The 23,782-nt window shown below is 43.4% G+C and overlaps 1 protein-coding gene across 1 annotated transcript in view; it reads right to left on the reverse strand.

Moving 5' to 3' along the window:
* Window positions 1-13,634, reverse strand: part of TRPC5 (transient receptor potential cation channel subfamily C member 5) — a 105,440-nt gene extending 91,806 nt beyond the window's left edge. Inside the window, exon 1 of the mRNA XM_075007696.1 lies at window positions 13,257-13,634. Coding sequence (XP_074863797.1) covers window positions 13,257-13,634 — 378 coding nt within the window. The remainder of the gene's footprint in view (window positions 1-13,256) is intronic.
* Between the last annotated feature and the right edge of the window lie 10,148 nt (window positions 13,635-23,782).

The following is a 23,782-nucleotide window of genomic DNA, read 5'->3' on the forward strand; positions in this document are numbered from 1 at the left end:
AAAAAGTAGTATTAAAACTAAGGAAATGGTTATATCTGTGGTCACTTCACTGCTGAACTTCATACTATCTGACCCTGCCCAGTGAGTGTTCCCCAAAACAGACCTCAAAACTTACAAAGCAAAGCCTTCCAGCCATTTGATTTTGTTATGCCAGGCAAGTGGGTTTTGCTATTACAATACAGAGCAGACCATGAAATTTGATGCTACAGCTTCTGAATTAGAAAGTGAAAAGACCACAGTGTCTCTGCTGACCAAAAATAGCCTTTGGAAAAATAGATTTTCTCTCAATAGAAAAAAAAAAATCAGAATGAGTAAGATCTTCCTTTGCCATCACTTATCCAATACCTTTCTTCATTTGCTTTAGTCTTATCATTTCAAAACCACATTGTTAATGACACCCCTTTAATGCTACTGGAACAAGAGCTGACTCACCAATAGCATCAGAACTTTGTCGTTTTCCTTCTGCATGGTGTACATGCAAGTGCAACATGCGAGTCCTGCTCACGTTCCCATGAATTATCATGATACACACTACCCTGAACCATCTCAGTTTGGCTGGCGAGCCAACATGCTCCTTCAAGGTAGACTCAAGTTGAGAATGGTCTTTGGACAGTCTCTGCAGGATTTCCACTTCACTGGTAAGCAGATGTGGGAAGTATCACAGAAATCACATTCTCAGCCTCAGAGTCAGGGAAAATGAAATATTTTGTCACTAACACAGCATACTTGGCACTGGAAAGTGTGTGTTATTGCTGCAGTTGAGGGCAGGTGAACTGCAAGGTTAGCTATGAGTATATCTGGCATTCTAAGAAGATCTAGCTCAGGGATGGACAACCACGAATTGTGAGTGGGCTGTATGAATGGCCCTCCTTTACCAAAGTGGGCCAAAGTAGCCTGAGGTTCTGCCTGTGGCCCCGTGACCACCATCCCTGTCCACCCCTATTTTCCCACACACCACTCACATGCCAGCGCAACGGAGCCCCACACTTACCTGCTCCTTCCCCTCCCTCCCAGCACTTATGGAGGTCATGAATTGCCTGCTTCACACCTTATCCCTATTCTGCCCCCCGCCCCCGCCCAGCTCCTGGGCTGGAACTCAGTAGCTAAATAGCGACAACATTTTAAAGTGATGATACACAAATGCTAGAAGTCTAGATAATAAGGTGGGTGAACTAGTGCCTCATATAAAACCAGGATATTGATATAATACGCATCGCAGAAACTGGGTGGAACGAGGAAACTCAATGGGGCACAGTCATACCAGGGTACCAAATATATCAGAAGGACAGAACAGGTCATGCTGGTGGGGGCATGGGATTACACATGAAAGAAAATGTAGAATCAAATGAAGTAAAAATATTAAATGAACCAAAATGTTCCTTAGAATCTCTGTGGATAGTTAATTCCATGCTCTAGTAATACGAACAGCAGTAGGGATATATTACCAACCATAGCATCTGTGAAATGCTAAGGTAGGTTACAGAGGGTATAAATAAATAAATAAACAAATATAAACTCACTAATAATGGGGGATTTTAACTCTCCCGTATTGATCAGATACATGTCGCCTCAAGATGAGATGCAGAGATAAAGTTTCTTGACACCTTAAATGACTGCTTCTTGGAGCAGTTGGTTCTGGAACCCACAAGGGTAGAGACAATTCTTGATTTAGTCCTAAGTGGGGCAAAGGATCGAGGTCTAGAGGTAAATATAACTGAACCACTTTGAAATTGTGGCCATAATGTAATAAAATTTAACACCCCTGTGGTGGAGAGAACACCACAGCAGCCCAACCCTGTGGTATTTAATTTCAGAATGGGGAACTAGACAAAAAGAAGGCTAGTTAAAAAGAAAAGGTAGAATGCCAAAAGTGAGATCCCTGTAAGCTGCATGGAAACTTTTCAAATATACCGTATTAGAGGCCCACTCAGGTCTTGAATACTGCACACAGATGTGGTAGCTGCATATCAAAAAATATATGTTGACACTGGAAAAGGTTCAGAAAAAGACAACACAAATGCTTAGGGGTTTGGAATGGGCACCATGTGAAAAGAGATTAAAAAGACTGGAATTTTTCAGCTTAGAAAAGATGAGACTAAGGAGGTGATGACAGAGGTCTATAAAATCATTACTGATATGGAGAAAGTGAATAAGGAAAAGTTATTTACTTGTTCCCATAAGAAGTAGGAGTCACCAAACGAAATTAATAGATAGCAGTTTTAAAACAAAAGGATTTTTTTCTTTACAGAGTGGACAGTTAACCTTTGGAACTCCTTGCCAGAGGATGTGGTGAAGACCAGGACTTTATCAGGGTTCAAAAAAGAATTAGATGAATTCATGGAGGTTAGGTCCATCAAAACTTATTAGCTAGGATGGATAGGAATGGTGTCCCTTGCCTCTGTTTGTTAGAGGCTGAAAATGGCTGACAGGCTCACTCAATTTCCTGCTCTGTTCACTCCCTCTGGGTCTTCTGGCATTGGACACTGTCAGAAGACAAGATACTGGGATAGATGGACCTTTGATCTGACCCAGTTTGGCCATTCTTCTGTCCTTATGCTTAGGTTAATAATGAAGATCTGAAGCTGCAGTCACTGAGTCTGTGAGCTGTACGTAGCCTGAAATACACTGATCAATCATTGCGGTCAAACAACAAACAAATTGATCAAAACAAGTGTTTGTGTAGAAACAGGAGAAAGATTAAATTAGTTGCCACAAAGAGTTTGTGGCAAATAAGTCACCCAGCTGTAATTCTAGCCTCTGAAGCTGGAAAGCCACACAGTGAGGTATGAGGAATTTTTTTGCCCTGGTGACCTGATGTCACGTGACCAGTCAAATCAGACAGCTGAGCTGGCATGATACTAAGCTACTGGGGATTAATGAAAAAAAATTTATGGGCTGCTAGCAAGTGGCATATGGACATGCTGAGCATGTTACCTGAGGTATTAGGAACAACACACTCTTAAATGAGGAGAGTTCCCAGTGCAGGGTCCATCACATTTCCAATTCCCTGTTTGCCTTGCCTCTTCCCCAACCCCTTCTCACATTTATTTCCTCCTTTGTTTACTAGCTTGGAGTTGCAGATAGGGAGTGTGGTACCATCATGCTGCAGAGTTCACAGATCCCTGCTCTTCTTTAATAGTTTAGTAAGGTCAGATGGAATAGTCATTTCTTTTTATACAGAAAATAAATGTAAGGGATCATCTTCCTTATGGCTGCTGAGATGAGTGGGTAGTTCAGACTCTGAGTCTATCTAGAGGTCCTACCTAATTCCACTGGTTTCCAAGATTTTTTATTCTTATCTAGTTTTTATACCACCTCTGTGGTATCTGTGCTGCTTCCTTCATTTTCATCAGTGTTGCTTGTTATTCTGTTACTCAGTTATGCTTAAATTGAGGCATAGGAATTGGTCAGAGGAACTCTTCTCTCGGCTTGTTTAGTGGAGAAGATCCCTACAAAATTACAGCTACTGAACTGAAAACACCCTCAATCAAAGAAGTAACCTGGCATTGGTAAGAATGGAATGGTTTAAAGTAGCATATTGTTTATGGTTCATGAAAGATTTCCATGGGGCCACGGATCTCTTGTATTTACTTACACAGTGACTGAGATAGACTCTTACTCATCAACTTACTTGAAATAAGATTTTCAAAGTCAAGTTTAAGTTAGCAAATGTCAAGTTTCACAGCCTACCTTTAGCAGGTGCCTGAGAATTATTAACACAGATCCTAAATCTTGCCCTTTGTTTTTGCAGACGACACTATAGAGAATAATCTCCTGCCCCAGGTTTATTTCTGCAATATTTTTTCTTTGGAAGACATGGGAATTAGTCTTTCATGAGCTCTCATTGATTTATGAGGCCTTTTGACCTTTGCAATAAATTCAGCCAGAATAATTATCAATAATGAAAACACATTGTTGTGTATTTTTTTGTTATTGAGGCATCGCATCTCAGTCCCATCTTGTGAACCAGATTAATTTGGAACCGGCTGCCTTGGGCAAATTACTAATTATAAGACTTACAAGAGGGATGTTAATACCATCTTTATGGAAACATTTGATGTCAGCCATGATTGACGTGTGCAAAACAGCTACCCAGGAAAATTATTTCTGACTAGACTGTGGACAAAATATTAATCCACATAAAGTTCATGTCTTAAAGGACAGAAACAGGGTTCAGAATTGAGCTTAGACTGCACATTGTATAGCAGAAATGAACGAACGTGGTGCTGACTGCCGCCAGGGGCACTGGGGCAATGTGGGAGGGGGACCCAGCTCTGCACCCTAAAAGAGGCAGGGCCAAGAGTGGACGGGGCCTGGCCTAGGGCATTCGGCCCTCAGCACCACCCAGACCACGGCACTGGGGCCCCCTTCCTCACAGCCATGCACAGCAGCACTGCTGTGGCAATTCAGAGGAGCCCAAAGCTCCAGCTTCCTTTGCTGCCTTTTATGAAACAGCAGGCCCAGGAGCGATTGCCCTCTTTGCCCACTCCCCCGCCCCCTGTTGGTGGGCCCTGTACTACCGTAAGTTGCAATTAACGTCAGACTCATGCAAACTGAGTGTATTTGTACTAGGATCTGCACAAATCACCTTCACTGTACTGTAAAAAAAACATATTAAAAAAGGAATGTGCATAGGTTCTAATTCAAAATCTATTAAAGTCAATGGAAGGACCCCTATTGTCACCAGAGGGTTTCACTGAAAGATAAGGCTCTCGGTGAGAGAGTTGTCTGGAAAGACAGTTGTTTCTAGGATGAAGATTAGGATGGCGAAAACTTCATAAATGTAACGTAAATCTTCAGAGGTACAGTTTCTCTTCTGTCAGCACAATTACTCTCCACAGAGGTTTCACCTACAGGCTTGTCTATATTGCAACCACACAGGAAAATAGGATTTAACTAAAACTGTGAATTTAAAGTGGATTAATTCAGCTGCTTTAGTTTCCTGTGTGGAAAATGTCATTCAGAATTAAAATGGCCTGAATTTGTTTTATTTTTGTGACAAAAGTACCAGTGACCACATTGGGAGTTGGATCAGGCCCATAGCAAGCATGAATATTATCCTGTAGCGGAAAGAAAACATGCCAGCTTCCGACGCGCTCTCCATTGATTATAACAAAGGTCAGAGTCCCATGATATGACACCACTGTGGCTGAACCCAAACTCTCCAAAAGGGGTCATGGTGGGTCACAACTGTTGTGCCATTAAGTTAACAAGAGAATTAGTCCGTATTTAACTGTTATAGTCTCTTGAATGATTTCATTTGGAGACATGCAGCTCAGTGCACAGAAAACTGTAGTCGTTCATTGTAAAGATCAGACAGAAGAAACCTTGTGATAAATGCTAGGTTCCCATGGAGGTGAACATAAAAGGAAATAGCTCTACTTTAACACATCGTTGTTCAGATGAGTGTACTTTGTAGGCTCACTCAAAGAGGCTTTTGCTTGCCCCCATTTCTCGTAAATTTCCAGTATAAACAAAATCCCATTTCTTTCTCTCCAGCCACATCTGATAGGAGGCAAGCTGCAGCTCTGGATGAGTGTGTTGTTATAGTAACTGGCAAATGACATATCACTGCAATTGTCATAGTGCTTTTGGAAAACAGCAATTTAACATCAAAACTGCAGTTTAACAAAAGTGTGAGGAATACAGGTTGTCTGGTGGGTTTAATAATGGCACATTAATCATAGAACACTAGACCTGGAAGGGACCTCGAGAGGTTATCGAGTCCTGTTCCCTGCCCTCTCGGCAGGACCAAGCACCGTCTAGACCATCCCTGACAGGTATCTAACCTGCTCTTAAAAATCTCCAGTGATGGAAATTCCACAACCTTCTGAGGTAATTTATTCCAGCGTTTAACCACCCTGACAGTTAGAAAGCTTCTTCCTAATGTCCAACCTAAACCTCCCTTGCTGCAGTTTAAGCCCATCGCTCCTTGTCTTATCCTCAGAGGCCAAGGAGAATAATTTTTCTCCCTCCTCCTTGTAACCCTCTTTTAGGTACTTGAAAACCCCCATCATGCCCCTTTTAAGTCTTCTTCTCTTGTCTGAACTAAACAAGCCCAGTTCTTTCAGCCTTCCTTCTCTAGAACTTTAATCATTCTTGTTGCTCTTCTCTGGACCTTCTCCAGTTTCTTCACATCTTTCTTGAAATGTGGTGCCCAGACCTGGGTATGGTACTCCAACTGAGGCCTAGTCAGAGCAGAGTAGAGCCAAAGAATGACCTCTTGTGTCTGCCTCACTACACTCCTGTTAATGCATCCCAGAATCACGCTTGCTTTTTTTGCAACAGCATCACACTGTTGACTCATATTTAGCTTGTGGTCCAGAATGACCCTCTCGGCAGTACTCCTTCCTATATAGTCATTTCCCATTAAGTCCTTTCCTGCTGTGTCAGCTCAGTGATTTGAATCAGGCTCTGAGAGGTTGGGATGGGACCCTGACATTCTCACAGAAGCAAAAAAAAAAAAAAAAAAGCAAACAAAAACTAAAGCTCTTGCCCTATTTTTGAAACCACTGCCAACCCTATAATGAGGAGCTATTTTTTAAGAGATCGAGGGGTGTGCTGGGGGCAGGGTAGAACCTCCATAGGGACCTCCCTTGTGTGTCTGAAGGGCAGGTTGCCAACCTTCAGTAAATTTACAGATAGTCTGTAAAAATTAGCTGAAATTGGACATGTCCGTAAAGTCTGTAAAAAAAAAAAAAAGTAGGTTTCCATAAATTTTGTAAAAGTGCAATAAAATGTTTTAAAAAAACAGCAATTATTCTATAGTTAAATTTCTCCTGTGCTGCTTCAGCCATTTTACTGCAGAGCAATGGAAATTAGACGTTTTAGTTGTTTATTTACCTGAATGGTTGAGGTGACGTAACGTGAATCATGTGATCCACGTGATGTTACCATCTACATTATCCTGCCGAGTTAGCACCAGCACATTGGCAACATGAGTAACTAAATGAAAGAGAGTTAAGTAGCATATTGTTCTTGTGATGTATGAATGACAACAATAACTTTTCACTTTTGCCCACTTAATGTCATCTTACTATAGTATAAAAATTATGTCCATAAAAACAATGTGTCTGTCCCTAAATTTTTCCCATTTTGTCCATAAATGAAATTTCTGTGGGTGGGCAACCCTGCTGAAGGGTGTCCAGGTTAGACCAGGCATTAGAGCTCATCCAACCCACCCAGGAGCTAGTCGGTCCAACTAGGGTTGCTAGCTTTCAGGTTTCCAAACACTCTTTGGAACTTTGGAGGGACTGGGGTGCAGGAGGGTGCTCCAGTCTGGGATTGAGGGGCTCAGTCCCTCATCCCCAGCCTTGCCCCAGACCCCTCTCCTGTGGTGGGAGCCCTCATCCTGACCCCCCCAGTCACTCAACCCTCTGTCCCAGCCCTGATGATCCCCCTCCTGCATTCCAAACCTCTCCACTCCAGCCCAGACCCCCCTTCTGCACCCAAACTCCCTCATCCCTGGCCCCACCCCTGAGCCTGCATCCCTGTCTGGAGCCCGTACTCCCACTTACATCCCAACACAATGCCTCAGCCTGGCCACACAACTGAACCCCAGAGTGAGGTGGCAAGACAGCACATAGTTAACAGGGCTTCCAAAGTTCATAACTCTGGGACTGGGAGGTAGGAACAAGGCTGTGTGTCAAGCAGCTCGCAGTGAGTGATCAGCACTTCAGAGCACCTGCTCTGGCCCCCTGGTGAGACAGCCTCTCTGTGGAATGGAAGTGACTCTGTCTGACTTCCATTTTCTGCAAAAAAGAGCTGGTCCTGTGCAGTTTTGTGCTGCCGCTGTCCAGGGAAACAAATCCCTTTGTATACATAAAAAGTCTGTGCTCAGAAAACAGCCTGTGTCCATGTCACTGATTTCTTACGCAAATGAAACCCCCTCTGCAAGCCCTGGATTTCAGTTATGCTCAGCCAGAACGGCTCAACATGTTTATTTTTCCTTGACATAAGTGGGAGGACAGTAATGGCAGCCAGCGAGGACCTGGATACGTGCACACACACAGGCATGTAACAACTTCAACTGCTGTTCTGTGCTAAGAGGATTTACGGTGTATTCTTGTAAAAGATGTTTGGTGGGGTGCAACCCCAGGTCTTCCCAGGAAAGGATCCAATAAGCTATGTGCCCTGACTTTGCTTAATTGGGTACTTCTTTTCATTTCATGCATTAACACAGTACATGAAATGCAAACCAATTCGTTATTTTCACATTGTTTTTAAATGGAGATACACATCTCATAGAGCTGGAAGGGACCTTGGGAGGTCATTGAGTCCAGTTCCCTGCTCTCTTGGCAGGACCAAGAGTCATGAAGATCTAAGAACCCAGTCCTGCAGCTCTCAGAACCCAGTCCTGCAGTTCTCTGTATGGAAACTCCCAGTGAGGTCTACAGGAACCAAACCCCACATCAAAACAACCTGCAAATCCAAGATGGTTTGGTTAATACATTCTGGGTAGTACACAAGTGCTCATGCTGATCCAGGGTTACTCAAAATGGGAATAAACCTGGGCTGTGGAAGAATATGTTTTGTTGTGCTGCTTAAGGCAGGTGGGACCATTAGATCATCTTGACTGAGCTCCTGCACATCACAGGCTGTTATATTTCATTCCATGACCCCTTTGTTGTAGATTCTAAAGCCAGAAGGGATCATTATGGCATCTCGTCCAACCTCCTGTGTAACACAGGGCATAAATTTTTCCCAATATAATTCCTAGAGCAGTTTTCAGAAAAACATCCGATCCTGATTTTAAAATGGCCAGTGATGGAGACTCGACTTCAACCATTGGTAAATTGTTCCAATAATTAATTACTGTGATTGAGCAAATTACAGCTTCCTTCCAGCGTGAATGCATCTAGTTGCAATTTCCAGGCATTGGATTAGGTTAGTCCTTTCTCTGCTAGACTGAAGAGCCCTTTATTAAATATTTGTTGCCCAGGCAGATGTTTAGAGACTGAATCAAGTCACCCTTTAGCTTTATATTTGTTAAACTAAATAGATGGAGCTCCTTATGTCTATCCCTATCAAGTGGGTTTTTCAAATCTTTTTTAATTATTCTTCTCTAAAGTCTCTCCATTTTTCTCTACATCCTTCTTGAATTGTGAGCACTAGAACTGGACATGGGACTCTAGCAGTGGTCTCACCAGTGCCAATACAGACATAAAACTACTTCTCTGAGCCTACTCCAGATTCCCGTTTATGCATCCAAAGATTGTGGTAGCTCAGGGCTCAGCAACCAAAATAGCAAGAAAAGCCTTTTTTTTTTCCAGTTCTGTGAAACACTCAGTAATTGAAGAGGCACAATGCATGTGAATATGAGACAGTCCTGAATAAATAACATCAAACCATACCTTTTGCAACCCCCATTTTAAAAACAGTGCTCACACAATGATTTGTAATGGGATCCATGTTTACTGCAGGATGTTCACAAGCTTTTTACTTGTTCTATTTCCTCACACTTTTTGTGTGTGTTTGTACCACTGTAGTCCTGACTTTCACTCCTGAACGTTCTGTCTCCCTGGATGATCCTAGGGGTAGTCACCCAATGTTTCGAGGTCACATATTGTTTGCTGTTTAGATATGAGTTGTTCATTTTTGGGCTTTTAGACATTCATTGTTTATTGAAAATAATCAGGAGAGGGTTTTTTTTTTTCAGTTTGCAGTTATAGCACCAGGAGCCACAAAGAAGTCCTAAAAGAGCCACAAGTTGCAGACCCCTGCACACTAACTCTTTTTGTCACAGCATCACACTGGGAGCTCATGTTCAGCTGATTATCCACCATGGCTGCCAATTCTTTTCAGGGTTGCTGCTTCCCAGGCTAGAGTGCCCCGTTCTGTCACCATGGCTTACAATCCTTGTTCCTAGAGGTACTGAGTTAGACCAGAATATTGCAGTCCTCAGGAGACTGACTGTGGCACCCTTGGAGAGACTGAGGTATTTCCAAGTCTGAGGCACCTGCGGTGGCAGAGAACTGATTAGGTGAGGCACCCTGATGATACTAATGGCAATATGTGCTCTGTGCTGCAGAGCAAGGCAACCACCCACCCACATCACCACACGCACACAGTTCCTCCAATCTTCCCTGAGGGAAAACTCCTTCCTCAGCTCAATTCTGGGGATCATTTTGACCCTGGGTGTATAAACAAGACACACCAGCCAGACATCAGAGGGCAGGTCTACCCTACTGCTTAAGTAGATCTAACGTAAGTCACTTGGGAGTGTGAAAAAAATACTCTCCTAAATGATGTAAGTTACATTGACCTATGCACTGTCCACACCAGCACTGTGTCCTGTCTCTAGGTATTTGTTGGACCTCCCTAAACTTGAATCTCCGGTTTGGCAGCATCCATGGTCCATCAGGACCATGAATGTTCCTGGACCAGAGAGCCCCAGGGCTGGTGGCGAGGAGCTCTGCTGAGCCAGAAGCCTGGTGTCAGGAGTGGGACCAGGGTTGGTTTCCAGAAACCTGGGTAAAACTGGAGCCAGCAGTAGTGGGACTGGTGCTGGTCAGCAGCCAGGCCAGGGCTAGTGGTAGGGGACTGACATGCAACAGCCCAGGTGGGCTGGAGGCAAGTCAGCCAGCCAAGACCAGAAGCACAGCTGGCAGTGGGGAGGAGCAGCGGGCTGGGGTGCTGTTGGCAGGGGACCTCCCCTGGTCTGGCAATTCCCTCATTTAGCAGCAGCACGTCCAGGGAGGTACAATCTGTATGGCCAATCGCTGATGCTTTAGAGGAAAGCAAAACAAATCCAGAAAACCAACCCAGAATACATCTGGCCAACTGTGCATTGGACATAAAATTCCTTCCTGCCCCAACTGGTGATTATTCTAATTTGGGATTTATTCATTGTCTTAATGCAGAGCTTCAAGGTTGATGGGCATGTCCTAGGCAATTCTGTTCTCTGCGCCTCACCCTCCTTGAGGAAAGAAGATGAATCTGGCAATTAATCTGATTTTGTGCCATGTGGATCTGATTCACCAGAACCAAGCATATTTTGTGTGTTTGGGGATTTGGTTTAGAACATTGTACAAAACTCTATGTAAAATGTAATTACTATATCAGGATGAAAATTGGTTTTCCTTAACAGACATGTGCCGTTCCCACTGGTATTAAGGGAAGACACACACATAAATATAACCATTGATGTAGAAAATGAAGATAGATATGTATATAGTTTAGTACTTTGAAATATAGCAGTAAAGGTGTTGGGGCCAATCCTCAGCTGATATCGTTCTGCCTACCTCCGCTGACATCAGTGGAGCTATGTCAGCTTAAAACACCAGACATTGTGAATCACCAGGAATAAAAAGTTCTGGATTACAAGACAACTTATTGAAATCCACATGGAATCCTAGCACAGTCTTTTCATGATAATTCACAAATGCTTGTATTTTAGCTCAGCATTTACCTACAATAATGAAGCCCCTTTCAAAATGTATCTGTAGTTCTGTGATACCTTCTGCCAACCTGGTTAATCTCTGAACAGCAACACCAGTCTTTGTAGGTCAGTGAAAAAAAGGAATACACACTAGCATAAAGATAAAACAGAAAAGTTTAACTTCAGTTTAACTGTCAGAAGTCTCTCTCTCCATCCATCCATCCATCCTGCCTGTCAATAACATATTTCTAGTTAGTATTCAAGAGGTTTGTGGAATACTGTTATTTCAAGATTGCAAGTGGAACATCCTTCAAAGTTATTGGTGATGATCAGAAATATTGCTTCATTGTTTGCTTTGGATAATTTACAACCATTCTCAAAAAGCTGCACACTAAGGCTGCCTCTACACTACAAAATAACTTCCAAGTTAACTTTGAAGTAAGGGGCTACTTTGAAGTAGCCTGCGGAATGTCTACACAGGCTTTTCCTTACTTCAAAGTTAAGGGAGGCTAACTTCAAAGTCACTACTGCATTTCCAGGAACAGAGTAGTGCCCTACTTGCAAGTTTAACTTTGAAGGAGGGAGTGTGTAGACGCTCAACTTCGAAGTTGCTTACTTCGAAGTAAGCAACTTTGCAGTTATTTTTGTAGCGTAGACACAGCCTAGGACTAGCTTGTTAATAAAAAAAAGAACCCTTTTATGGTTAAATCATGTCAATCTCTCAATTCTTTTACACTACAGCAAACATGTTCCTATGAATTTCAGAAAATAAATTAGGCATTGAAATGGATAGACAGGTAGATAGATGTTCTAATCAAAGAACAGGCAAAAAAATCTGCAGTGGGTCTAGTACTGTGTATACAAATCGGCCCATTTGTCAGCTATATTATTTGTAAATGAAGATGTGAGAGAAAATTTGTACAGTACAATAGGTAAAATTCTTTTGGCAAAGATACAGGCCTCAACCTTACAAACACTTTTTCATCTGCTTAATTTTAAGCATGACTAGCCCCACTGACTTCAGTAGGACTGCTCATGTGATTGAAGCTAAGCATAAGTGTAACCCTCTCATATATTACAGGTCCCCAACTTTGTTCAGCTACAAAGAAAAAGAACTATTAAATCCCACAAACATAGTGCTTTATTTCAAGCTGTACCACATCACTGGCCTAGCTCTGAAGGTCCCTGGTTGAATGGCCAGTTTGTTGGAGTGGCCATGCCATGCCATGCCATGCCAATGCATGGCAGTTGTCCCACATGTGTAAGTATTGAAATCAGTGGGTCAATATTTGCAGTGCTGGGATCTGTCTTGGAAAAGTGATTCCATTTATTCATAGCAATAAGACAACAGCTTAGGTTTGTATTGGAATTTTGTATTGGAACATTGGCATTTAACTCATAAAGAAGCTAAATTGCTACACAAAGAATCTGTTTATAAATCACTTTGCCCACATTATTAGGTTGGGGAAAGTAAGGGAATAGTATCTGAAAAGAAAACTGCAGTGGGGGACTTGAGCAAAGCCGAATCTGATCACTCAATTGGAAATTGACCAGGACTGACACGGCTGCACTTACAGAAATGGCCAGAGCAGCTTGCATTCACATCTTCATTTGGTATTTCCTGTGTAGTACAGCATCAGCAGCACAGTACCCTCCCGCCTCCTCCCACTTCCCCAAACTGCTCTGGGACAGTGGTTCAGAACTGATTCAGAGGGAAATGCGCCCTCTGCAGAATCAACAACATCTTGAGATTTTCCAACATGATGCCATATTCAAGGAATAGCCAGGCCTGACCCACTAGAGCTTCCAATCAGATGGTATCTCTTACCAAGCCAATAGCTAATGTAAACTTTCCTTCCCTGAATATTTGACTAACCTGCTTTTCACCGCTTGGCTTCCTATAATTCAGAAGCAGTTCCACCGCCCCCACCACTTCCTTCCGTATTGCATACAACAGAGCATCTCCCACGTAAATACTGTGGCTCAGCAGTAACTCCATGATTTCCAGGTTTTCGTTCTCTATGGCTATTAAAAGGGCACTGCGTCCGAGAGGATCCATGCAATTAATGTTGATGTTGTAATAGATTTCAGCCTCTTGTAAGGCATGTTTCACACTGGCATAGTCCCCCTTCTCCACAGCAGTGAGATAGGCCTTCTCTTCCTGGGAGAGCTCTGCCTCCGCTCGCACAATCTGCAATGGGATCCGGTCTCTGTAGGGGGAATAGTTTACTTTTTTGTAGTATAGCTGGGCCATTGTTCATAGTGACTGTGGAACCTGTAGGGAAGGAAGAAAAAGGACACTTAGACACTGAAATTACAGCAATTACTAGCTTCCACTCAATTGGGACAAATTGCTGAAGATCAGTCATAGTAAAAACATCTGATCCCTGTACCCGGGCTTATTTTCAATACAGTGAGTTGAATACTCCCCAGCAGCCACCAAACAAAAGGTTACATGGAAAAGTAGAGGTTGAAGAGTCATATTCCTCCAGGAAATGCATGAAGTGACACTGGTTCTACTTTAAATGCCATCCTATGCTATTCTTTATCTTCTCACTGGCACCAGCTGCTGTTAGTGGATTATCCATCAACTGTGTGAATAAGTGGATTTCTCACCTCTACTGTATTGCCACTCAGTGTTTTTCATGTTCTCAGGTGGTATAAATCACCATAGTTCCACTGAAGTCAATGGCCCTGTGTTGATTTACACCAGCCAAAACTGGTGTGTTATACAAAATGAAATTTCCCTTTAATATGCACTTTCTTGCTTGCTCTTTTTTTTACCCCCTTGAATAAAGACTTAATTCCCCCCTTCAACAGCCCATTTTAAACCCTTAGAACATTTTTTAAATTTATCTTTCTCCAATTTATAAATTGGGCCTAAGGATGGGCTCATGTTTACAACATCACTCCAGCTCCCAAGAGTCAGCAGTGCTGCCCTCAGCCTAAGAGGAACAAACTTCTTCCTTTGAACAAGTGCAACAAATTGAACTTCAGCTCCATCCTATGGCTACTTACTAGCCTGCCCGGCTGCCAATTAACAAACAGGCAAGGTGGCACATGGCACAGAAAAGCACCCTGTTATCTGCAGGCCAGGGCCAATGAGGCCCACAAAGACAGCATCATAGCCACGGGCAGCAGCAGGGAGTGGTCAAAAGGGAACAGTTGCCCAGGACCTGACAATTTAAAAGGGCCATGAGCTCTGGGTCACCACCACTGCTACCACTGCAGAAGCAATAGCCACCCTGGGCCCTTTAAATTGCCACCGGAGCTCTACACGACATGGTCTGGTCAGTTCTGAGGCCTGGCTGCGCCTAGCCTCACCCCTTCCATCTGAAGTTCCTCCCCTTTAGGGAACCTCCAGAGCTGAGACCCATCACCCGCATCGGCCAAGGCCCAGGGAAGTTTGCTGCCAGCCCTGATTATAGCAGTACATACATTCAAAACCCGTTAGATCTGTTCACCCCGTGCAGGATTGTTCCACGCAACAAATTTAACAGGGTTTTATCTCACTTAGTTTTCTGCCAGGTGGCAAGGTGAGATTTTGATGAAGAGAAAACGGAGCAGGAGGGCTTTGTGGTTTGCACGCAGGGCTGGGAGCCAGGAGCTCAGGGTGCTCTTTCTAGTCTGCCCCACATTCCTCATTCAAGAGCGGACATCTTCTTGTACTTGAACTTTCAGTGATGTGGTCAGCCTGTTTTTTACGCTGAAGTGCAGGTGAGTCTGCCAGGACGACTTCGTCCTTAAGAAAGTGTATGTATCTTGAATTCAGATGACTACATTCTAGATGTTTCAAGTAGTGACATTAAGAAATTTTAAAGGATGCTGTCCAGGTTTACTAGCCAAAAAATAGACCAGTGTCCCATCTTCCAGGTCTGACCTTCTGTAAGCCAACAAAATATTCACTTGTTCCATCTAAAACAGAGAGTTTATGATTTACCTACTGCTAGACTACCAATATACCAGTCAGTGTAACACGTTGTCCTGTATGATGTTGTGATGACTTCTTTTGTATGGGCAGTGAAACTATTAATGAAGATGGGGACAAGTTGTCATTCCATTCACCTGTTGTGCCATGAGTTCAAATACTTTTAATTGTAATTTGGATAAATATCTAAATCTGAAGTATGTGGTTACAGCATCTCGCCAGTTCGCATGAAATTTAATTTTCACTGAGTCAGCTGATAGGTTTACCTGTCATGCCCGAGGTGGCAGCTTCCTATTGTATAGTGTATTGCACTACAGTTATAGACCTGCCGTTTACTATGTGGACTCAGAAGTACTTGCCATAGGGTAATTGTATTGGGTAGGTTAAGGACTGAATCAGAATCTCTTTTAGCTCAAGTGTTTAGGGCCTTGTATCTTCTGAAATAGGATGATCAAAGCTGAATCCCAGCTGTCACTGTGCACTTGTGGGTGATTGCTGGCATGCAGCAATGTGACATCTGTCCACTTCCTAGGCCACATACTGGTTAGAAGGCATTAGGCGTGTCTGACAGAGCTCTGTGAGAACCCCCTCCTGCTGATGAATATGAGAGTACAAGACTTTCAGCTCCATGCACATCTGTTTAAACCCTAAGACGCACATATGCTTTAGACATAATCTGAGATATGGTTCAAGCCTTTCATGCAACCCGTCTTAAGTGCTTTGCCTTTGTTTCTTGATGGTAAACAGAGTGGCTCTGTTATTTGGTTATACATATTGTTTGTGCCATTTGCATGCTCAAGTGACATAATTTAATCAGGGAACTCAATGTGTTAGGATGGGGGCTAGTGGGTAAGGAAGCCAAGACATTCCCAGACTGATCATTTTCTGGGTCCCTCTCCCCAGTGCAGTCTGAAAAATCACACCCCCTTACTTACTAGATCTAAGTGACTTAGGACCTAGGATCCACTGACATTCAATAAGACTTGAGCTCTTCAATGCTTAAGTAACTTTTAAAAGTGGAACTATAAGGCTCCTACAACCCTTAAGCTTTGTCTACATTATCCCATGTCTACAAGGCCTCATCCTGGTGACTACCGCACTAGGACATCAGGAGGTTGCAGGGAGTTAAGGGCCCAGTTCCCTTGTTCTGCAAAGCTTTCCACGGGCATCAACAGGAGATGGAAAGGGCTTGAATGCGTGGAAGGATTAACAGGCCTACTGCTGGAGGAGGCAAAGGGAGCAACTGCCCTGGGACCTGGCAATTCAAAGGGCCTGGGGCTCCCAGCCACTGCCCTTTAGCCCCAGGCTCTTTCAGTTGCCGCCGGTGCCTCGTGTGGTGTGCTCCAAGCAGCACTGAGACTGCCAGGGGGAAGCTAGTCCCTGCCCTGCCCCCTTCTACTCAAGGACACTTTCACCCACGCTCTCCCCCGCTTTGCCCATGGGCCTGGCAAGTCTTTCAACCCCAGTGAGGACTGAAGTGACCTCAGGAAAGTGAGATGCATGCTGAGGACCACTGAGAAGAGAAGCCTCATTCTCTTGTGAGGAGTGATGACTCAGTAGGCAGGAGAAATTCAGCTGCTCAGCTCCAGCTCAACACCTTTTACATCTACTTCTCTTCAATTTCATTGATTTTTTTTTTGCAAATAATGGGCCAAATTCGGCAAAGATTTCCTATCACGGCCGCCCTGTGTAAGTCTGTGGCATGATGTTGGTGTAATCAGTACAGAATTTAGTCTCTCTTGTTTTTTCCAATAGCTCATAATAAAGGCGGGGGGGAAACCTACAATTCATCTTCACTTATACACAAGAAAAATCTTTGTCCCCACCATAGCCTAAGACCCTGATCCACCAAAGAATTCACTTCATTGCAAGCACGTGAGGAGCCACATGAAATCAGAGTAGGGAAAATTCATCAGCTGAATTATTTGCTTCAAATTATTCATTCAGCTCTGTTAAATACGCTGTCACTTGTACATCTGCTCCCCCCTCAAACAAACTGACTGTTGCCGGGGGTGGAAATGATAGCATGCAATGCCCAAGTGAATACACTCCCCATTAAGTTACACTGAAAATGGAACAAGCTGTTTGTTAACTCTGGCCTGTCTGCTCAGATTTAGAGGGAGAATGGATGAGGAGGGGTTGTAGGCGGAAGCTCTGATCTCCTATCTCTCTCTGCTGTAAAATCTGGACATAAAGTCAGCCTTCAGCAAAATGATCACATAGCCAGCCATCTTACAAATTACCGCAAGTGCCTCACTCACTTTTATACTTCGCTAGCCTGCTGGAAGCGATGTCATATGCAGAAAGAAAGGAGGAATGCTGATCAGCAACTTTGCCCTGATCATTGCTCCTTCTTTATTCTAGAGAGTGAAACTTAGAATCATAAAACACTAGAGCTGGAAGGGACCTCAGGAGGTCATCAAGTCCTTTACCCTGCTCTCATGGCAGGACCAAGCACCATCTATATCATGCTCGTTAGCCATTTATCCAACCTGCTCTTAAATATCTCCAAGGATAGAGATTCTACAACCACCCTAGGCAATTTATTTATTCCAGTAATTAACCATTCTGGCAGGAACTTTTTCCTAACATCCAATCTAACCCTTCCTTGCTACAATTGAAGCCCATTGCTTCTTCTCCTATTATCAGAGACTAAGAAGAACAATTTTTCTTCCTCCTCTTTATAACACCCTTTTAGGTACTTGAAAGCTGCTATCGTCCTCTCTCAGCCCTCTCTTTTTCAGACTAAACAAACCCAATTCGGTTAAACTTCTCTCATAGGTCGTATTTCCCAGACCTTTCACCATTTTCATTGTTCTTTGCTGGAACCCTTTCAATTTCTGCACATCTTCCCAAAAGTGTGGGACCTAGAACTGGACCCCATACTCCATTTCAGGCCTAACAAGTGCAGAGTAGAGCAGAATGACTTCTCATGTCTTGCTCACAACACCCCAATTAATGCATCCCAGAATCATGTTTGCTTTTCTTGCAACGGCGTCACACTGTTGACTCACAAGCAGCGATGACCCCTGGATCACTTTCTGCAGTTCTTCCTAGGGAGTCCCTTCCCACTTGGTATGCGTGAAACAGTTTGTTCCTCCCGAAGTGGAGCACTTTGCATTTGTCCTTATTGAAATTCATCCTATTTGCCTCAGACCATTTCTCCAGTTTATCGAGATCATTTTGAATTCTGCCCTATCCTCCAAGCACTTGCAACCCCTCCCAGCTTGGTATCATCTGCAAACTTGATGAGCCTGCTCTCTATGCCATTATCTCAAGCGTTTATGAAGATATTGAATAGACCTGGCCCCAAAACTGACCCCTGCAGAACCTCACTTGTGACTCCCTTCCAGTCAGACTGTGAACCATTAATAACAACTCTCTGTAAACAGTTATCCGACCAGTTACACATCCACCTGATAGTAGTCCCATCTAGGTTGCATTTCCTTAGTTTACTGATAAGAAGGTCCCAGTCATATTCTATCAAATGCTTTACTAAAGGCTAGGTATACCACGTCAACCACTTCTACTTCATCCAACCTTTCCCTCTTATTAGCATGTAGGGAATTGAAGAACTAATACAGGTTGCACCTCCATCCAGCACCCTTAAGATCTGACTGGTCTCAAAGGAGAGAACTTGTCAGATGAAGGATGGTCCCTTGCTCCAGCCACTAAGTCTGCTGCCCGCTCCTCTTCCCACCACCACCTCCAGCCCTGGGGCCCCCTTACTTCCCACTGGACCTTGGCTCCTGCTGGATCGACACCAGCATGGCCACCTCAGGCTGCCAGCTGTGGAAGCCGATTCCAGCTCCATGCTGGACATGGCCCTGGCCAAGTGGGTGCCAGCTCCTCCCCGACTGTGCTGCCAGCATGGCCCCAGAGCATCAGGCGCAGACATGGCCCTGCAGAGGCCAGCTCTAGCCCCCACAAGGATGCCGGACATTGCCCTGGCCCCAGCCCAGAGGCCAGCTCTGCATCCACCAGGTTGTCAGCATGGCCCCCACCTTGCAGGTGCTTGGTGTGGCCCTTACCTGGGTTGCCAGAGTGCTCTGGCCCCATGGGTGCCTGGTGCAGTCCCGACCAGGCCGCTGGCACAGCCCTGGCCCCATGGGTGCCTGTGCAGCCCTGGCTGGGCTGACTGCACAGTCCTGGCCATCTGGGTTCCCATTACTAACCTAACAACCCAGGTCTCTGATCCAGTCATATCCATGTTCCTGCCAGACGACCGATGTTGCCGAATGAGGGAATTCCAGTTTGGGGAGGTTTAACCTGTCTTGGTGAATTCAAACTCAGAAAAGATCCATGTGACTCCCAGGGACATCAAAGGGAAGCAGCAGCAAAGTATTTGAAATGTAACAAAAACTGAAACTTGGCTGCTGCAATTGCATAGTGACTTTAATTTAGCAGAATCTGTGCAGAAAGCTTGAAAAATGCAATTTTTTCATTTGACTTCCTTTCAGGAGGGAAAATGTCCTGCTACCCAAGTTTCTAAGTGGGGCTAATGAAAAGTGTTCTGAACTGTACACGTGCTAGATTTCAAAAGCATCCAGGGTGAAAGGAACTTACAATGTCTTACAGGTACTGTCCTATTGCAACCCAGGTCTCTGCCAGCTCTTTAAACAGCTCCCTGGCTGACTTTTGCCGCAGCTCACCCCGCTCTTGCCAGAGCTGCTCACCAGGGTGCACGCACTTACTTTAACCTCCAATAGTATAAATGAATTATAAATGTCATGTATGTGATGGTGATAGCCACACAATGAAATGCAGAGCATCAGGGAAAATGAGAAAACTGGGTGAGAAATAGCATATCACATGACCTATTCTTCATTATTCACCTTCGACTCTATTGCTTGCCTCAAGCTCATTATTTCCTCTTCAACAGAGCTCCTCGTAATATTCCTAACCTTCAAGCAGCTTCAAAAAAGCCACATTTTATTTAAGTTGCCTCTTAAGGAAATGGGAGTTTTATCTCTTTAAATGGAGCCACTTAAAACCTCTACACCTGTCCTGAAATTGCTTTCCTATTCCAGAGTGTTAAGGTCTGAATTCTCACCATCCCCCAGGATTGTTCCTCTTGGATAAACTGGCATTGCCACTTTGCAAAGGGATAAATTTCCCTTTCTCATTTCGCAGTCAGGAGACATCACAGCTCAAATGTGTCAGTCAGTTCTCCAAGACTGAATACTGCCCATCCTTGACTTTGGGCCAGTGTTGTGTTGGAAGGGATGGTCCAGAAACAGGAAGGAAGAAAGAAGTCTTTCTCTGACATGTACCTGAAAAATGGCTCACACTGCAAGCTCTTGAGAGGTTTCATACATTCTGTGGCATACATAAAACTTAGAGAAAAACTCTGTCCCCCTCCAATTCTAAACCATACCAATATAATAGCACTAACTTAGAATGCACCAGATGAGTGGGGCACAGCTTTGTCTCCAACGAGCGCAAAAATAATAACATAATTAAACTCCTTTCAATATAACAGCATCTTTTCCCATAACACTTCTTCCTCTGGAGGGATGCACTTTTATAGGCTTCTTGGAAGAAGTGGACCTGGGGAGCCACCAGAGGTGGCACGGAAAATGGTTCAAAGATAAGAGAGAAGGAAACAAAGGAAATGGACAGGTGGGAAGTTTCAGTAACATGAAGGATTTTTGGGGATATAGGAAGAAATAAAATCAGAGAAATATTAATAATTAGATCTCTCTATAGATACTATTCATGGTGGGAATACACGGGCGCCAATCCTCAACACTGCTTCCAGCCACTATGTAAATTTCAGGAGATTTCACTAGATTTTCACAAGATAATTTCCTCAGGAATTTTTGACATTTGATTCTGCTCATCACATTTCACAGGATATAATCCAATGTGTGATGCTCTAAAATTCACATCCCTTTAGAGTTCTGGTGAAGACTTAAAACAGTGAACCAATGTTAGTTTGTTTCTTTTTAATTGTACGGTCTTCTGTAAAATAGGACAATCTAGATGACTGGTTTATTTTTTATCACTTGTTTTCCCTGATGATTGACAGATGGGTGACATAAATCATCACACATAACTATGTAATGAAAGCAGAATATATATGTACGTATATATATAGTTTAGATTCAGGAACTTATTGCTGACAACTGTTGTGAACATCTGCCTGAGTGATAAAAACAAGAATCAAATACTCAAAAGCCACTTTTTCTGCTTGATGGGGCTCAGTGTGAGCAGCCGAACTAAACCACAGATTAGAGTAGTCAGTCAAATAGTGTATCTGTCACAGTGCAGATAGCACATTAGTCGTTCCCTTTTAGTGTAAGCGTATTCTGGAAGAGGTTGACAAAATTGTATGTGTGTAGTTTTAAATGTTGTCAACACACCTTGGCTACGTCTACACTAGCCCCAAACTTCGAAATGGCCACGCAAATGGCCATTTCGAACTTTACTAATGAAGCGCTGAAATGCATATTCAGCGCTTCATTAGCATGCGGGCGGCCGCAGCACTTTGAAATTGACACGCCTCGCAGCCCTATTCCCAGGAATAAGGGGACTTCGAAGAAGCTGGCGTCCTTTCGAAAAGGAGCCCCGTCGGGACAAGCCGCGCGGCTGCGAGGCGTGTCAATTTCAAAGTGCTGCGGCCGCCCGCATGCTAATGAAGCTCTGAATATGCATTTCAGCGCTTCATTAGTAAAGTTCGAAATGGCCATTTGCGTGGCCATTTCGAAGTTTGGGGCTAGTGTAGACACGGCCCTTATGTCACTTTGTCCCAACCTTGTAGGGCAATTCTTCCTCCCTGGTATTTCAAGGAGGACATCCTCTACACTTTTCATTCTCTACCAGGATCTTGAGGAGTTTGAAAAGTTGATAGATTGAATTAGCTCTTTGGTCATGCTTAGAGTCTGTGCACTTAATAAAATTGATCACTTTGAAAAGATTATAAACCTGTCTTCTGACACAGTCCAGAAGGGCTATTTAAGTAAATATGATTACATTTACTAAATGGACTGATTGAATTGTGACTGGATCCTTCTTTTAAATGCCTTATTTCATATCCGCTATTTATGCCCAAAAAAGCATATGCACTAGGACTTTCAGAAAACAATACTTACCTATTATCATCTTATAAAGTGTTTTTCCTTTTGTAAGAGGCAATATGTACTCTGTAAAACATTCTTTCCATCATTGGGAGTTCAATGGGAATGGAATTGGATCAAGTCCTAAATCCCCTGAGAATTTGTGAAGTCCTTATATGACAGGCAGCACCCTTCTGATCAGGAGTTGTATAAAATAATACTTATTTTATAACTTTCTGTAAAATATTTTTCCTATCATAAAGGGACACTAACCTCTTAGAAAGTTTCAGTAAACCCAAAACTTTAGTGTCATAAAAATATATACCCCTGGAGTGTTTTCACCCCCAAAACTGTAATATTTTATTGGTGCTAGGTTTTGAGAACTAGGAAGTGAAACTGACTAACCAAATGAAAACTGACTAATCATTGCCCAAGTGAATTGAAAAGTTGAACACAAATGGAATACCCAGCATAAAGGAAGTCTCTGGTTCTCCAAGCTCTACACAAGTTGATCCAGCTATCACAGAACTGAGTTGGCTTTTAAAAATTCTTTCAGTTTTAATCGCTTTATGTGGTCTTTAAAACAGATGAGGTCATTGCGGTGTTGCATATGATTTTGCTAACCTTACAGATGCTATTTAAAAACCATGTGATACAGGCAAGAAAAATGAATAAGCCCCCAGTTCAGCTATTGTTAGCGAATGCCAAAGATGTAATACAAACTGACAAAAGCCAGAAAGTTTTTTCATTGAAGGTGACTCAAAATGTCACAAGTGAAGACTGAAATTTCAGCTTTTGGTGACATAATTTTGAAGTTATTTATGTGTGATTTGGAAAGATGAAATCTTTGATAGTATTCTTTCTCCTTGTGTAATCAATTGGATGAGTCATAACAAACTGCAAAAGACTAGCCCTTCCCTTTTTAACATAAAACACTTGATACTTTTTGAGATCTTGCTAGTCATTATGAATGGACCTTTTCTTTTCCTGCTGACCATAAAACTCAGCTAATGACTTGGGACTCTTACACTGCAGTCTCACAGGCTGATCTGCACAGGCAGACACCTGCACTGGCCTTCTCTCTAATTCTTTCCATCGGGCAGAATAAATTTTGTTATGTGCACCAAGGTATGAGCAGATGTGCACCACCAATAGAAACACATGCTGGCCACTGTAGGTGGCTGTGAGCAGTCTGCTAATCAGCTGAGCGGCACCTGAACCTCTCCTGGGCAGCCACCCAAGTGCTTCACCGACAGGGAACTCTAGTGCTGAGATGCCTTGGTCTCTTCAATGGGTCTCTTTAAAGATGCAAGTGCCTGACTGAGTGGATCTCATTGCAGGATCATGGCTTACAATTCCCAGCACCTAGATGCCAGCTGAGATTCATATTCAGAGTAGATTTCCTTCTTTTCAAGA

This window comes from Carettochelys insculpta, chromosome 13, assembly GCF_033958435.1.
Source record: "Carettochelys insculpta isolate YL-2023 chromosome 13, ASM3395843v1, whole genome shotgun sequence".
In the NCBI taxonomy this organism is placed as follows: domain Eukaryota; kingdom Metazoa; phylum Chordata; order Testudines; family Carettochelyidae; genus Carettochelys; species Carettochelys insculpta.